At 33.3% G+C, this 15,530-nt stretch overlaps 2 protein-coding genes across 2 annotated transcripts; both read right to left on the bottom strand.

Annotated features, from left to right (window-relative positions):
• Positions 1-1,021: 1,021 nt before the first annotated feature.
• Positions 1,022-5,260, bottom strand: TRIADDRAFT_21455 (uncharacterized protein; the record flags this gene model as incomplete). Its single annotated transcript, XM_002109202.1, has 9 exons — positions 1,022-1,444; positions 2,334-2,487; positions 2,697-2,974; positions 3,145-3,208; positions 3,384-3,472; positions 3,906-4,067; positions 4,352-4,426; positions 4,543-4,654; positions 4,974-5,260. The coding sequence occupies 9 exons, from the start codon at positions 5,258-5,260 to the stop codon at positions 1,022-1,024; spliced, it is 1,644 nt and encodes a 547-aa protein (XP_002109238.1).
• Positions 5,261-9,896: 4,636 nt separating this feature from the next.
• TRIADDRAFT_53062 (uncharacterized protein) lies at positions 9,897-14,130 on the bottom strand (the record flags this gene model as incomplete). The annotated part of the gene is made up of 10 exons (XM_002109201.1): positions 9,897-10,571; positions 10,674-10,841; positions 10,907-11,007; positions 11,135-11,230; positions 11,482-11,588; positions 11,812-11,894; positions 12,023-12,344; positions 12,469-12,744; positions 12,895-13,009; positions 13,590-14,130. The coding sequence occupies 10 exons, from the start codon at positions 14,128-14,130 to the stop codon at positions 9,897-9,899; spliced, it is 2,484 nt and encodes an 827-aa protein (XP_002109237.1).
• Between the last annotated feature and the right edge of the window lie 1,400 nt (positions 14,131-15,530).

The following is a 15,530-nucleotide window of genomic DNA, read 5'->3' as shown; positions in this document are numbered from 1 at the left end:
AGAGCTGCTTTAGCAGCATTTCTGGATATGTTATAGGGAAATGATTGGGCCTACTGTAAGCTCTAAGTTATTCTGTTCGTGATACTTCGCGTGTGTGTTTAATAGAGACCGTAAACTTTGATATAATACTTTAAATACTTTAAATATCTGTATGATATTTATAAAAAATTGTATTTAAGTATTACCGAAGCAAAGTACAATACTGTGGTGGCAAGGTAAGGTGGTATATAGGTCTGCTTAAGGCATGCACGTATGTTTATTATAGTCTCAGGCTCAACTCGTTTAAAGTATATATATTAGCAACATGTAGTAAAGTACTGAAGCGAGCAAAGAAGTAGTTAAATAGTTTTGTCATCATAGCTTTAATATTCGTTACAACGTATCAGTAACAACAACTTTAGAGGGCCGGAATTTGCCATCTCTAATAATAACTTACAAAATTTGTTAACAGCACCTTTATATCTTGGTAAAATTAACATTTATAACAAGCAAATTCTTCGTAGAAATAACTTCATTGCAACAGCCGTAATTGTATGTAGTAATAGTATTATGTCTTGAACATTGCTACGCACGCTGGTTGGTCATTGTTAGATTTATAGCGCACAAATGGTTTTAAACTCTCAGATAACCGGAGCGAGACTAAAAGTTTGGCGAAAAACCATAGCAAAATCGTAACACATTCAATTAATTTAAACTACAATACACGTATTACGGCTGCCACAATTCGAGAACCTAGTAATATGCTATTAATAAAAGACTTGTACATGACTCTTAAATAAAGGCAGATTTAATAAGCTTACTAGATAGAGTGTATCTATATCTATTCCTCCTCGTTAACAACTAATTAGAGAATACAACGATGTACATGCTATATCTTATTCAGTCATCACGGTTTCTTCATTGAGTGTTATTATCACATGCTATAATATACTTAACTCGGGTCTATGAATAAAAGGGAAATTCAAAAAGCTTAATAGAACGGACTGGTAGTTTCATCATACGAACTACAAATACTTGTGGATCAAAATAGCTCTAGTTTTTGACCCAGGTTCTTACAAAAATGATCCGTAAAAGGGATACAATTTAAATATCTGCAAACTTTGCATTCAAAAGGTCGTCCACGATAAAATATAAACAATATCGCGCAAAACAATCCACCCACTATAAAAATTGAGATTATAATTTGCAGCCGTTTCCTTCTGCGATCCCATTTACCAAAACTCACATAGGGTAAAATTGCAAAAGCTAGAAACAAGCCGAAAATAAAACCTCCAAAATGTGAAAAATTATCAACGTATGGTAATAATCCGAAAATAAATAGAACGAGGACGATTACTGCCAGTTTACCAATAGCTCTAACAGGCCGTTTAAGAATCTGCCAGCTTTGGAATACCTCCACGAATAAACAAGCGACTATTCCAAAATTTGATCCAGACGGACCAATCTATAATAACATAAAGAAGCACCTTCATATAGTGATACATCTGGCATACTAAGGCAGATCGTGACTGAAAGTAGAAAAACTATTAAAATAGTAAAATATAAATATTCTTAAACTCGTCGAACTCATCCACATACAGAAAGTAGAAGATTGAACTGAAAAATTGGGGATTGACTGCAAAATCTACGTGATCAGTTTTGTGAAGTCCCAAGCTTTAAGTATGGAATTTAAAGTTGTAACGGGACGGTAATATTATAAACATAGAATTAAGCAATGTTTAATAAACCCTAGCGTAACGCGTTAATTAAGAGTTTTAGTGTTACAGTAACAGTGCTCGCCTTGTACTGCACTGTATCGTAAGTACGTGAGCAAATGGACAGCGTGCAAGAAACTGAATAGGATTAAAGAGCGTGTTGAAACTGCAGCCTGAGAATGAGTGTAAAAACTGAGTAAATCGATGATTGGATACAAAAAACCTATAACTTCTTAAATTAAAGAAAGACCGCTCTATGCTATAGAAACTCTGAATATAATTCCTGCTTTGTTACAATCTGTTAAGGTTAATTTTAAAGCACCTCATTCTTTTACTTAGCATATTTGATACGCCTTCAAATCTACATAAGGCCTGACTGCTCAACTAGCGAGAGCTAACCGAATTATGACTTATATTTGGTTTGGTATGCTATAATTTTATGCATATTAGGCGCAAAACGTAACTTCAAAATCGTATGATAATCGTGAGCGAGGGTCTACCAGTTATTACATTAAAATTGTGATATCTCTATAAGCGAAGCGATAGGACGTTAAACTAGTGTTTACACGAAAACAAAAGAAATGTATCATTTTATGGCCTTCACAACTATCACAAGTAATTCGTAAATGAGGGTCCTACCTCAGGATGATATGGCAATAAAATCCCACTAATTATGTTACCGCCAATTCCGCTCAGAACATAAATTATGCTTATCCTCAGCCATCCAGCCATCTTTTCAAAGTCTTTGAGTATTATTAGATTAAACAACAAAGTCACGCCTAGATGAAGTAATCTTTTAAATTATCAGATTAATTAGACTTCAGTTACTGTATATATAGAGACAAAAGAGACCCTATAGGTGCAAGATACGCAGTAATGATTTTAGTATTATTTTCATGTTAACATGTACAATTCTCAATGTTATAAAGGTGTTAGTATAGATAATGACTCCATAGGATACAAAAAAACATTAGAATAATTTAGGAATATTAGCTAACCTACCCAGCATGAAGAAATAAAGATATCCAAAATCTGTAAAACTGATCTGGTACGGTAGGATTTAGAAATTTAACCAAACCGCAAGAACTTTCTAAACAATTAACCTGAGAGCAGAGAAAGGCATTCCTATGATATGTTCCTCTTCTGTAATTGCAGTACTCCGCGGATACAATTTCACATTTGCCAAATCTCCCAATACAACATGGCCGGCCTAATACACGACAAGTCATATGTGGCATACGCTCTCGAGAATAGTTTACTGATAGCATTCTACTACACGACTAAAGAAATTGTAGATAACAAAGTTTTAGTTAATAAAGCCTTAATAGACATTTAATGGTGTAAACAACTAGGCAATTATACTTATATGTATAATTATTAAAATAAATTTTTAGCAAAAATTTCAGCCCAGCAATATATAATAAATAATTTTAATTTTAGACACACTTACTGGCCATTTTGTGATATCGTCTGGCCATTGGAAAGGTTTTACTGATGCTGGAACCTTACAGGTTCTGTATTGGAAGGATGAAATAATAATATCGTATTTGTTATTGCATCTCATTTCGACAATAAAAATTCTTCTAAATATTCAAGGCTCTGTACTTCTACAGTTGCCTAGGACGTCAAAACGAAGAGTAATATTACGTAGATCTATCGTGTTATCAACGTTGCTCCAATTGCTAGTACCTAGGATCTTCTCCACAAACTGGTCCGGATGTTCTACTTGTAGAACTGGGTTTAGTCGCTGACCACTTGTGAAATAATGAGAATGTTTCCTATAATTGAAATGAAAGTTACATAAATTTAAGTCACAGTCACGGTGCAAATATACCATGAATAGTGGTATAAGTTAAGTATTTGTGTCCTAGTAGATTTCTGCCTATATAGGTTAGGTCGACTAAACTTTTGTTTTTGACTTATAATTACGAGAATTGCTCGTTAGTAACTGATTTTGTAATTTTCACGTGAGTAAATAGCGTTGGTCGTATTAGTTGGAATAAAGTAAAAGTAGCTCGACGCTGTGAAGTTTGTCTGTGTGACTGTAGTCTATAAGGGTAGTTCTGGCCGAAACTAGAATAGTAGTTGATAGTAGCAACTTAGAAGAACACAATACTTTGCTTTATACTCTGTTAGGAGAGTAGTCTGCGACAGTCACAAGCTAGCATAATTACATGAAAATATATTAAAATATAGCATTTAAAATCTAACCGAGCACTGCAATCTAGATCTTTGAACACAGCCAGATTTATCCAAAGATATGCAACAACCAGTACGATTTTCTTCCTGTCTATCCAAAGAGATTGTCTGCGTAATCTTAACATCCGATCTCATACAAGGTGAAAACATTGCTCCAAGATGGATTAAATCATTCTGCCGATTAGTTAGCGCAATACTCAAAAATGTTTAATTAGCGGTAAGAAATAAATCTATCTTTAGTAAATATGTGTTAAAACGTTACCAATAATCGCGAAATTTATTTTGTCTTATATTACATTGTGTAGCTGTACTATCATCGTTTATTCTCATACTTCTTACTTTTATAGATACGTAAAAGATTATTCGTTTCGGCATGCACTACGTTATAATAGGATTACCACTATCATAAACGTAAGAATAAGTTTCAGTGAAATTTGTCACCGATATCACATACTAACTTGTCTAGGGCCAATCCAAAAATTATCATTTTCATAAAAGGAAACTTCCTCTTTCGTACCATCAGCTCTCTGAATCTATTGATATGATAGTGTACGCACATTATAGAGAAATTTTATTCATTATGATTTTACAAATTGTGAAATGAGCCGAAGTCTGTATTTTAATATGAGATGTTACAATAGTAACTTACAAATGCAGTAAATTTAGTCCTGTTAAAACCCACCGGAGCAAATCCATGCAACGCAAGTGAAACGATCAATACAATTACTTGAACGGTTGATACCCAATATGTAAAGTATGGCCTTATGTTTTGTAAGCAAATCAGTAATATAGGCAATTGCGCATTACATAAAGTTAATTAAATCATTGATCTTACGGCTATTAGTAGATGTAGATACGTATCCGCGTTTTATCCAGTAACATAATTACGTAATCAGTTCACTGATAAACTAGTATATAATAAGGATGCTACTGTATAAAGGTGAATCAAAGACTTAGTAGAAAGTAAAATGATAAATTTCAACGAGATGCAATGTACAGCGTACACTATTCAGCATATCGGTGATATTGCTAATTATTAGTACTGAATATCTTCAAATCTAACGTTAAGGATGCAGCTACCTGTGATTATCAAGCTTGTCGAATTTCTTGTATAAAGAAGAGCTCAATCTTTCCCGTCGCAGAGTTCGATTTAATGCCTTACCAACTATACCCTTACCATATTCTCTCTGAAGCTGTCGGTCTCGAGGCAAAGTAAAGCTTTTGGATGGACGAATAGCAAAGGCCTTTCTCCTGATACTCTTTTTATTTGAAGAATGTGTTGCAGCCCTTGTTATATATTGATTTGGATCATTAATAACAATTAATTCATATACCCATAGCTGTACTTCTTCAATTAATGTCGGCATTACTCGATATTGCCATAACGGAAAACTACATATTATGAACGTAATAGTATTTTCTCTATTTGGAATTAGTGTTTTATTCATAAAATCGATAGAATAAGTAAATTAATTTTGAATCTATTGTTTACTATTTCAACGCGAAGAAATTCGTCAATAAGACTATGTTATTGTTCTTAAAAGCAATAAATGTGATTTTTTTGCCCTCAAATCACTAATTATAATTATGATTATCGTGGTATCTTAAGGTGTGAAAAATCACGTTCTCTAGCTTGAAGGTTCAGATCCACAAAGAGTACAACCAGGGATTTGCACATAAGACACTTGGAAGTAAGCACAACAAAGAGACGTGCAAATCTGAAAAAATATCTCACTTTTTGAGAAACCTAACTTAAGATGCAAATTTAGTATAGTACAGTATAAACTTTGTCATACTAAGTATTATGACTGTATCACCCGATTAGATAGGCCTTACAAGAAAAGGTATTATAAGTAAACGTAACCACCTTGATACCCAGTTGTATTTGCACACACATACTTGAAATAAGCATTCAATAAAGAAAGGCCTGTGCAATAACTTACTAGTACGGTCGTACTATTACAAATTTGGCTAAAGATTTAGGACATGGTACTGTACACGTACGTTAGACGTTATTGCGATGGGAGATAGCTGTATAACGTACGCTAGATCATATTCTCGTATGGTCTAATGTACTGTACTGTACTGTACGCTGCTCATACGGTATTAGTTGAGATGTTAATGTAATAGTTAAAGGCAAGGATCGCGTGTAATAAGAGAACAGGTATATTTAGCTGTTCATCCTTGTTATGTATGATAGACCGGTAATGTCTAGGAATTAGAATAAAGAAGTCGACTCCACGCTTCAGGCTACTTTGCAGTGTCTAACCCAGTATTGCGTGATTAACCTAGTGTCGCACTAGAGAACATAACGATCCTCACTGTGAGGGCTACGAGCCATGAGTAGCCGTAAATAAAAACATATTACAAAGATCATTCATAGAATGTGTTGCTTTGTCATATATTTTCTTATTAGGGATTGATTAGTTAACATTCATACTAATTAATTTAAATTATTTTAATACGTCTAGATGAAATTAATTTTATTTTAAGATCTACCTTTCCGAACTTTGATTTGTTGTATAAGTGGCTATACTGAAGGTATCCATTTGATCTTCAGAAGCAGCAGTCCGCGGAGATGAATAATGCTGTGAATCTACAGCAATAACATCTAAACTTCGTTGAAGATTTTCTTCTTGGCTAGCTATCATGGAAGCTGGTTCTTTTATATTTAATTCTTTTAGCTAAATTTTAAAAAAATTTTAGATGTGTATTACAATGTTAAAATTTTGGATGATGGGTAAAAAATTACGTTTATTACTATTTAATTTTTCTTTCGTTAATGGATAATACTAACCAATACAAATGGTTTTACATATTTAGTATCAATAGCTTAAAACTAATCCTCTTAAGCTACGATGTTACTACTGATACTCGATGGCAATTCTGATAATACCTCAATATCATCATTTAATCGTAGGTTTTGTTCCTCTTCTACTTTGTATTCTCGATCGTGTGACGATTTCTAAGAATAATTATTCCATCTGTTACTCCCAGTAAAAGACGATAGTTGTTCGGAAATGTTTCGTTTCTAGTCAGCTGTAATTATTCCATAAAGTTGCTTATACAGTATATCAGAGTTGACAAGACTTACGTTTTTTACCAACTTTTTCACTTTTGAATATGTGACTTGTATTGCTGATGATCGTCTAACTTTACGTTGCAAGACATTGTCAATTTCGCTATCAGTATGAAACGATCGTGGCAGTGGACCCATATTTCCTACCCTACGAAAACTTCGGTAAGATTTCATAGTATGACGCCGTCCAATTTGAGATGTTCGGATACGGTAATCGAAGGGTTGAGTTGATGGTTCCATGTTGAGTTGGCTTTGATTGGTTATTTCTTTTAAGTCTGATTCCAGTAACTTATCAACATCGATATCTCCGCAAAATTTTAAACAGTGTTGCATGCGACGACTGGTCCATTTTATTTCATCATCATCGCTGAGATCACCGTAGAAAAAGTTTCTTATACCATAGCTAACTCTTCTGTAAAGTCATAAAAATAGATAAACATAAGTTAATGAAGATCGTTTCTATCAGAGATATTCAAGGGCTAGTAAAAAAGAACTTTCGCACTAGTATGATAATTCTGATTTTGATCAGTGTATTTTACTAATCAGGCATAAGTTTATCTACACAGATATGGGTGTTCAAGTGATTTTATCGACTGTGTATGGCATTTTACCTAAAATAGTATTGAGATCTTGATTTATCGGGATATTGGTAACTGTCCATTACTTTGATCAAAATTTGATATCGAGAAATTTTATCTCAAATTTTATCCTCGAATATATGCACGAATAGAGGATAATAGTTGTTGTTATTTGTATTCATTAGTTTATTACTCATTGATTTTCTTTTCATAATTAGGTAGTAAATGGATCATACGGTATATTTCTTGATCAATGTTATTATAATTAACGAAACCAATAGTATTGTAATAATGAAACAATAGAATTTTGAGTAGTTTAATTACAATTTTAAGTTATTAGAATTTCCATTATGCAGTAAATAGAGAGAATATCGCTATAATTATAATCACTATAGTGCAAGGAGAAACGGTTATATCAGTAACTGGTATTAGCGTAGCAAAGCCCTAATGATGAAAATTATTAATGATGGTTTATATGTGAATTCTGACTGGAAACAATAGGTTTATAACAACATTATTGTTCAGAGTTAACATTTAGAGAATGAACTTGACTGTACCGTATTCATAACATTTACTTTCTATAGCACGTCCGAATACAAACAAGGCACCGTTCATTTCCATCTCAGTAGGTATACAAAATGATTTAAACGAACATATTTTCGTATTTTTTCCAGTAGAGTTCTCTGTGTTAGCAAAATATCGAATGCTTAAATCAATTATATAGACTAAGCTGGAGATATTCAATCTTAACATCTACAAGTAGTATACGATAATACGATTATTAATTAAAGGGATATTTTATTAATTGTTTAAATAAGAATTAATAATAATAAGAAAGGCCCATTATCAACACGTATCGTCGCATCGATACGCTTATCGTGAGATGTTCGTATATTGCTTATATGAAGCATATTAAAATATATTATCAGTTCACTTCGGTATTTAAATCGTAGGAGCTAACATGAGACTTTGTTGTTATAGAGCGGTTATTGAGATTTCATTACGTTTATATCTGGCTGGCACAGTTTGATACTCTTTTGTGAATACTGAAGGCTATGACAATCGATTAACTATTCTGTTTAATTTATTTCTATGATCTCGGTAGACTTACTCTATCAATAATCTAGTGGATATGCATACGAATTCTATTGAAGCTGATCCTTGTGCTTCTTGATGGAGGTTGTAAATCTCGCATGAGCAGTGCGCACGCATTGAATACCTGCTACTTACAGTACGTATATTTTTAAGGACTCGTATAAAGTTTTATAATTATTTGGGCGACTGCACCGATAAAGGCTTTATGTGAGTGGCAGAAGTAATGCAAAGTAAAAGAATTTAGAGATTCCGGAGTAAATTAGATACCTTCTAGTTTATAGCGTAGTAGTTTAATTGATGAATTAATCACGACAAAACTGTACCGTTTTATACGTAGCAGTACAATTTCGTGCTGTTTTTAAGGTTTTATGTAGTATTTTATAGTCCATTATATTCCAGTTAGATTGATCCGCTAGATTTACTATTAAAGCTTAGATAGTGATGGAAGTTCTGCCTTGTTTGATATGAATGTTAGGGTTCATGGTTAGTGTTACACATCGAATACTTTCTCTGCTTCGGAGTACAGTACTTGAAAAATAAATATCTTTGCGCTTAATGTCGAGAAACAGAGTCTTGTATCGGTTCAAATCGGAATAAGGTAGTGAACATTAGTAATAGCCGTCAACGTTAATTTTAATATTAGTTAATACATAATTACATTAGATATTTTTAAATTCATAGGAAGGTATATACTGTATGTATCCCGGAATTACTGAAAAGCGATATTCCACTGTAGCCTATGATTTCGAATGTGACTGTTTCCTTATAAGTCATAATTTAAGAGAAAATTTATTACGTCAGTATGTGGCTACTGAACTTAAATCTTGATTATACGCGTATATTTTAGCAGGAATAAATATCTAGAGCGTAAACTATTATCGAACGCATCAATATCATAATCAATAAATCAAACTCCAGTTGCACTAGCATTTCAGCTACTTAAAAAGAATAAAAGCAAGTGTATTAATTATATACTATATCTTTATTATCAGCAATGAGAAACCAAGCAGGGTAATAATTTCCAATGCGAACGATATTTTCTATCTACAATAATATATTACACATTGCAAATTTCCATATTTATGATTTACATACATTATAAAATAATGGCATTGGATGGTGAATAGTGGTACTAAATGTAAGAGCTTTATTCTACTGTAAATTTCATATAATCAAAGCATCGACAGGTGTAAGCACAACGGGGTTAAGGTTCATTTCGGCACAAAGTACAGTATATACGTACTTAAAGACTCAAGGTGAGAAAGTACTAGAATTGGTATCCCTATTATCATCGATCATCTGCCACAGTGACTGCAAAATTTTATCTTCTCCGTCTACGGAAGATATATTACTATTCAAAAAACTTATGACGTCATTATCTGAGGGCTCATAACTCATAGGAAAATCCTCAAAGCGTGCCTTCTCTTCCTGATTGAAGTCAGAATTCGTAGCTTGTAGAACTTCTTTAATTCCATGAGAGATTGAGCTCAGGTTTATATTATCATTTGATTGTTGATTAATCAATTTACCCTTGATCTTTCTGTTTTCGTTACGCAATTCTTCTGAAGCTATATTGTAGTGCAGCTCTTCCAAACACTGTAATTTTGTCTTTGGTTCAGTCTTTGGTTCAGTCTTTGAGTCTTTTATCTGATCAGATGCCCAATAGTTATCACCGTGCCGGGATGAAACGTCCGATAATTGGACAATTTCTTGATCTTGTTGAATTGCTCGATAACGTAACTTATTTCCAACATCCAAAAGTTTTTCCCTTTCCTTTACTAATTGGGAAATATACTTCAGCGCTTTTCCTAACCTTTTTTTTAGTTTCTTATTTTCGCATTGCAACAAACTCAAATTTTTTTCAATTTTTTCATTGATGTTATTATGAGTGTACATGCTTTGATTAACATCACGTTCGTCAGTTGACTAAGACGAAGTCAAGTCTGGTGTTTAGTAACGTTACCTTTACCCCGGAATACTTCAATTCTTATATTTATAATTAGATGAATTTGAAAAGTGTTATCTTACCGACATTAAGCTGCATTTATTTTTGTATTCTTGGTGCCGTATTCCAATTGATTGTGATTGCAATTCAGATATATGATGGCTTAGCATTTTTTCTCTCTCTGCGAATCGATAACGCTGTAGAGTCTTATCACGTCGCATTTGCCAAATTGAGAGGTTCCGTTGATCTGCCTGTAATAAACAGGAAATTAATCCTCAGGACTATCACAAAGTACGAGCTGACTGTAGCTACGTACATCATGCTGAATTTTCTGTTGAGTACTTGGTAACAAAATTGCCTTAGTATTCGCGGTTTCAACTTCAATTTCCCTTGCTAATATCCGATTCTCCAACGTTTCTAAATGATCAATGAATAACTGATGAATAATAAGTAGGATGTACTGACAACTGTGATCAAAGCAAATATTGAGATTAATTTCATTAGGCAGAGATTTGGTTTTAAATACTGCAAGCATCTTTCGTACCAACTGTATCACGTAGAAGCTCAGTCAGATTTCTCCACGTCGGATGCTTAACTGACCCTGAGCCAATTGAATATTCTTCTTCGTTATTTATATTAGCTACCAGTTCGCGAATAGTTTTAATTAAGGTATCATTAAGGGATTCCAGCTGATGTACTTGTTTCTTCAAAGCCAGCATACATTCTTGTTTAAGTCATGGTTAATAAGAATAACAATGTGTTAATTTACTGACATATGTTATCGTGTAAAAATGTTCTAAGAATACTTGCCTGGAGTCGTCTGAATCGTCTCATGATATCTTAGTTCGTTGATTTTTGAGTTCTGTAAATGCTCTGTAGTAGAGGTATCACCTGATTCTGCTAAACGTTTAGTAAGTGCTTCCATTTCATATCGCATTTCTTTAATAACTAATTTTAATATTTCATTTTGTTGCAAGATTGGCGTGTTGTTGTATATTCTAAGAGAATCATTCAGTGTAATACTTGTTAATTCGCGTACAAATTCGACTACTGCTACAGTTGATATATAATAAATTTTGAAAGTGATAGCACCAAGTAATGGATAATTTACGTTCTAAATATTATAAAAATATCTTAAGTGTAGTCAGCCAATGTTTACTTTCGAAATTATTTTAGGAAATCCAATTTTAAACATCTTATTGAGTTTTATTCTGAGCATACCCGTCCTGATTTCGTGTAATGGCTTGTAAGTGACTATCTGTTGGTTGCAGTTTACTATGACTTTTTTCAGCTATTGCTAAAGTCTGCAAATTACAAATTACAATTATCAAATGTGGAAATGTTAACTGTTGAAGTTACAGTGGTTATTCCAATATTACAGTATAGCTACTCTAAGCTTATGATATAGCTTGAAGATAAAGCTTAATTGCACCTCGTCTTTAGCTTTTATTAAGGCAGAAAATATTTCCTCCTGGCGATTGTAGCAAGTGGTACTAATTTCCTCTAGCTTTAATTTCCAATCAATTTCTGCTTGTTCTTTCAAACTAGCGAGAGTTATAAAACATTTAAGAGTATTACCTAAACTGTATTGATAAGATTCCAGATCTTTACGACACATATCTCGTTCTGATTCTAGCCGTTTTTGGTTCTTTGTTAAGGAATAGATTCGTTGTTTTAATATAGAAACTGTATCGTCATATTCTTTCTCTGCTTCAGCCATTTTGCATTGATATCCAGCAATCTGTTTTTGAAAACTGTTGATACGCGTACAAGTGATAACCAAAAAGCAACCGATATTAATTATCATCTACAGTTTTGCAATAGTTCGTTAACTCGTGAATAAAATTATCGAAATACTTAGGAAAGGAGTTTACTTACGAAACTTTGTCATTTTGGGCTTGTTCTGTATGACTGTTACATTCCCGTTGTAAGCGAAGTTTCTCGAATTTTGCGTCGTCTAAGCTTAATTCTAGGTTAAGGTTTTTCTCGTTTAACTTCATTTCCATCCCATGCTTAGCTTTCGTCAATTCTGCTATCACCTGTTCTCTTTCTTGAAGCGTTTGATCCATTAAAGAATTCTTTTCTAAGAAATCTTCTTGAACTCTACGAATGTGACTTTTCAATGTCTTAATCTCAGATTCAAGTTCGAAGATGCTTACAAAGAAGTAAATCAAAGTGGAAACGATATAAATTTACCTTTATCATTTTAGTAAGTTTGAGTACCTCTTATTTACGTGAGCATTGATAACTTGGATATACGGTATTAGCGTTGTAGTTAAATAATTACAATGTAAATGAAATTACCGATTGTCCTTCGCCCTTACGGTATTGTCTAATTCACAATTTTTATTTTGAATGAGATCTTTCAATCGTACAATATCTTCCTCATTTTGTTCGACAACATGGCAGTGGTTTTTATCTAATATTTAAAGTAGCTGTTAGTAAAATTATAAAATTGATGTAGAATTTATGTTTTCTGGATTACTAATAGTTACACTATATATATGTTTAATACTTCAACTAATGTTATATTCTCTCAGTTACTGTATTTTTGATAATTCTAAGAAATTTTAATAATAAAGTTCTATAAGGCATTTTCAGAGTTGCATTCTGGAATTTAGGCTGTGCAGAATTGAAAACTTGAAGGTTTCTGGCACTATCGCAGTCAGTCAATTACAACGAAATTTGTTTTGATTGGATTATCTAGTCAAGTAAACGCTGACTAGTGAATCTGCACGAGTGCACTTACAGTACTGCAGCATTCTGTCAAATGCTACAAATATTGTGAATTAATATTTATAATTTTAGTTTCTGCTACCTAAAGCGAGAATTTGCGTCATTAGCGGACACTTCTTGAAATGTAAATGTGGCTTTAATAATATGAGTAAAAAAATATTTTGAATTCATCCTTGTTTATTATGTGCAGTTGTACTGCACAAGTGAAGCAAATATACTCGTTTTCGATATTCCAAGCCCGGTTAGTATAATATTGAGATTACCTTCCCATGTGTCAAACGCTGTGTGCTTCATTTTATCTAAATCTCTTTTGATTTCGCTGTTAAAGTAACGAAAGGCTTGACTATTATTTGGTTTCATTGATTTTCTTGAGTTCATCATTTGACGCTGTAACTCTTCATAACGTAAGCGATGATGCCTGCGCTCCTCCTGCAGTTGTTTTCCAGCTTCTTCGCGATGTTCGTTAATTTTTACTTGTTGCTCTTCCATCCTTTGATGATGTAATAGTTGCAGTCTTTCGCGTTCATATTCTTGTTGTGCTAGCTCCTTTTTCAGTCTGTCATTATCAATCCTCAATTGACGGGCTTCTGCAGAGACTGATGAATTGGAAGAATTTGATTTAGATATCAACGCATCATACTTTTGAAGTTCTCGATCTCTGTCTTCAAGGAGTCGTAGGTTATACAAGAAGTCCTTTTTCAGTCTTTGAAAACGATTTTTTTCATTATCTAGCTGCTTATTGCGCTGATGTAACGTATTTTGTAATTTGACAATTCGCAAGTCCTGTGAATTTCTTGGTTGCATGTCCAGCACTTGTACAACGTAGACTGTCCACTATTCATTGATGTATAACATCAATAACATACTTACTATTTACTAAACGCCTACCACATACCAAATCATTTAAATTGTACACTGTACAGTACAGTACAGTGTGTGATTGAGATTTTAGAATATTCTGGTAGTCTATGGAGCAACATCACCGTACTGTACTGTACAGTACTGTATGTACTGTATACTGTGTACTGTACTGTACTGTACTGTACAGTACAGTGCAGTAGATCTCCCGTGGTACTGTACATACAGTGTACAGTACTTTGCTGTATTGTACAGTACAATACAGTACTGTACTTGCGTATACAGTATACTGTACTGTACACTGAGTGTACTGTACTGTACAGTGTTTTAACATTTTTAGGGTGCAGTCAAAGCTACTGTACAGTACAGTAGAAAAATGGCTTCTGAGTCAGAGAGCAATACGTCGAGCTTAAGATCTTCAAAGATTAGCCAAGACAATTCGGCTAAGAAATTAAACAGACGAAGCTGGAACTATTTTAGCGTTAAATGCAAAAATGGGTAAACTTTTATCTGTTGAAATACGGTGACTTACGTATATTAATGAAGCTGTACAGTATTTTGATTTAGCAAGTCTTCATTTGTTCGTACAGCATTTTAAATACTATACTAATATGAAAGGTAGCATTATATAATTCAGAAATATATCAGTGATTAGAATCGAGGCACCGAGGTAGTCCAATAATTTTACTGCTAGTAGGACAAATATCTTAGTTGTAAGAAAATTAAAGCCATTACAGTATGCAGAAAAATAGTTTTACGTACTGTAGATGTTAATTTTGATGTTGTGTTGGCTGATCTCGCACAGCTAGCGTTAAAGCTATCTGTTAAGCTACTGTTATAGATTGGAAGAAATTGATAGTTCTAATGATAATATGTAACCTTCTCAACGTGGATACAGTGCGTATTTGTATCATAACTCTAAGCATTCGATATTTAACAGTAAACTAAGTTAGCGTAAATGTAACGCTCGTTTTAAATTCAATTGTAAGAAAATATAGTACTAATACCCGATTTTCGTTACCATATTTCTGAACTAATACTTGAACTCGATAAACGCAGATGGCAGAATATTTCTCAGATACGGATTAAAATATTGCGCAGTTTTTGGCATCTGCTTAATTGCTATTTCTTATGCTGCACATATATCTATCTTATTTGTGTAAACTCAATGCCTATAATATCTTGATATTGATGGGAAGCTGTTACGTGCACATGCCACTAGATGTAGCTACTATGGTAATCCTTCTTGGGATGGTTATTGTTCACAATGTTACAAGATCCAAAAAGCTAAATCTTTACCCGATACCAAATATCCGATAACTAATAAGAAAGATGAATCGAATCAT

The sequence above is a fragment of the Trichoplax adhaerens genome, genomic scaffold (assembly GCF_000150275.1).
Source record: "Trichoplax adhaerens TRIADscaffold_2 genomic scaffold, whole genome shotgun sequence".
Lineage (NCBI taxonomy): Eukaryota > Metazoa > Placozoa > Uniplacotomia > Trichoplacea > Trichoplacidae > Trichoplax > Trichoplax adhaerens.
The sequence above is the reverse complement of the archived record's forward strand: the minus strand, read 5'-3'. Positions and strand labels throughout refer to the sequence as shown.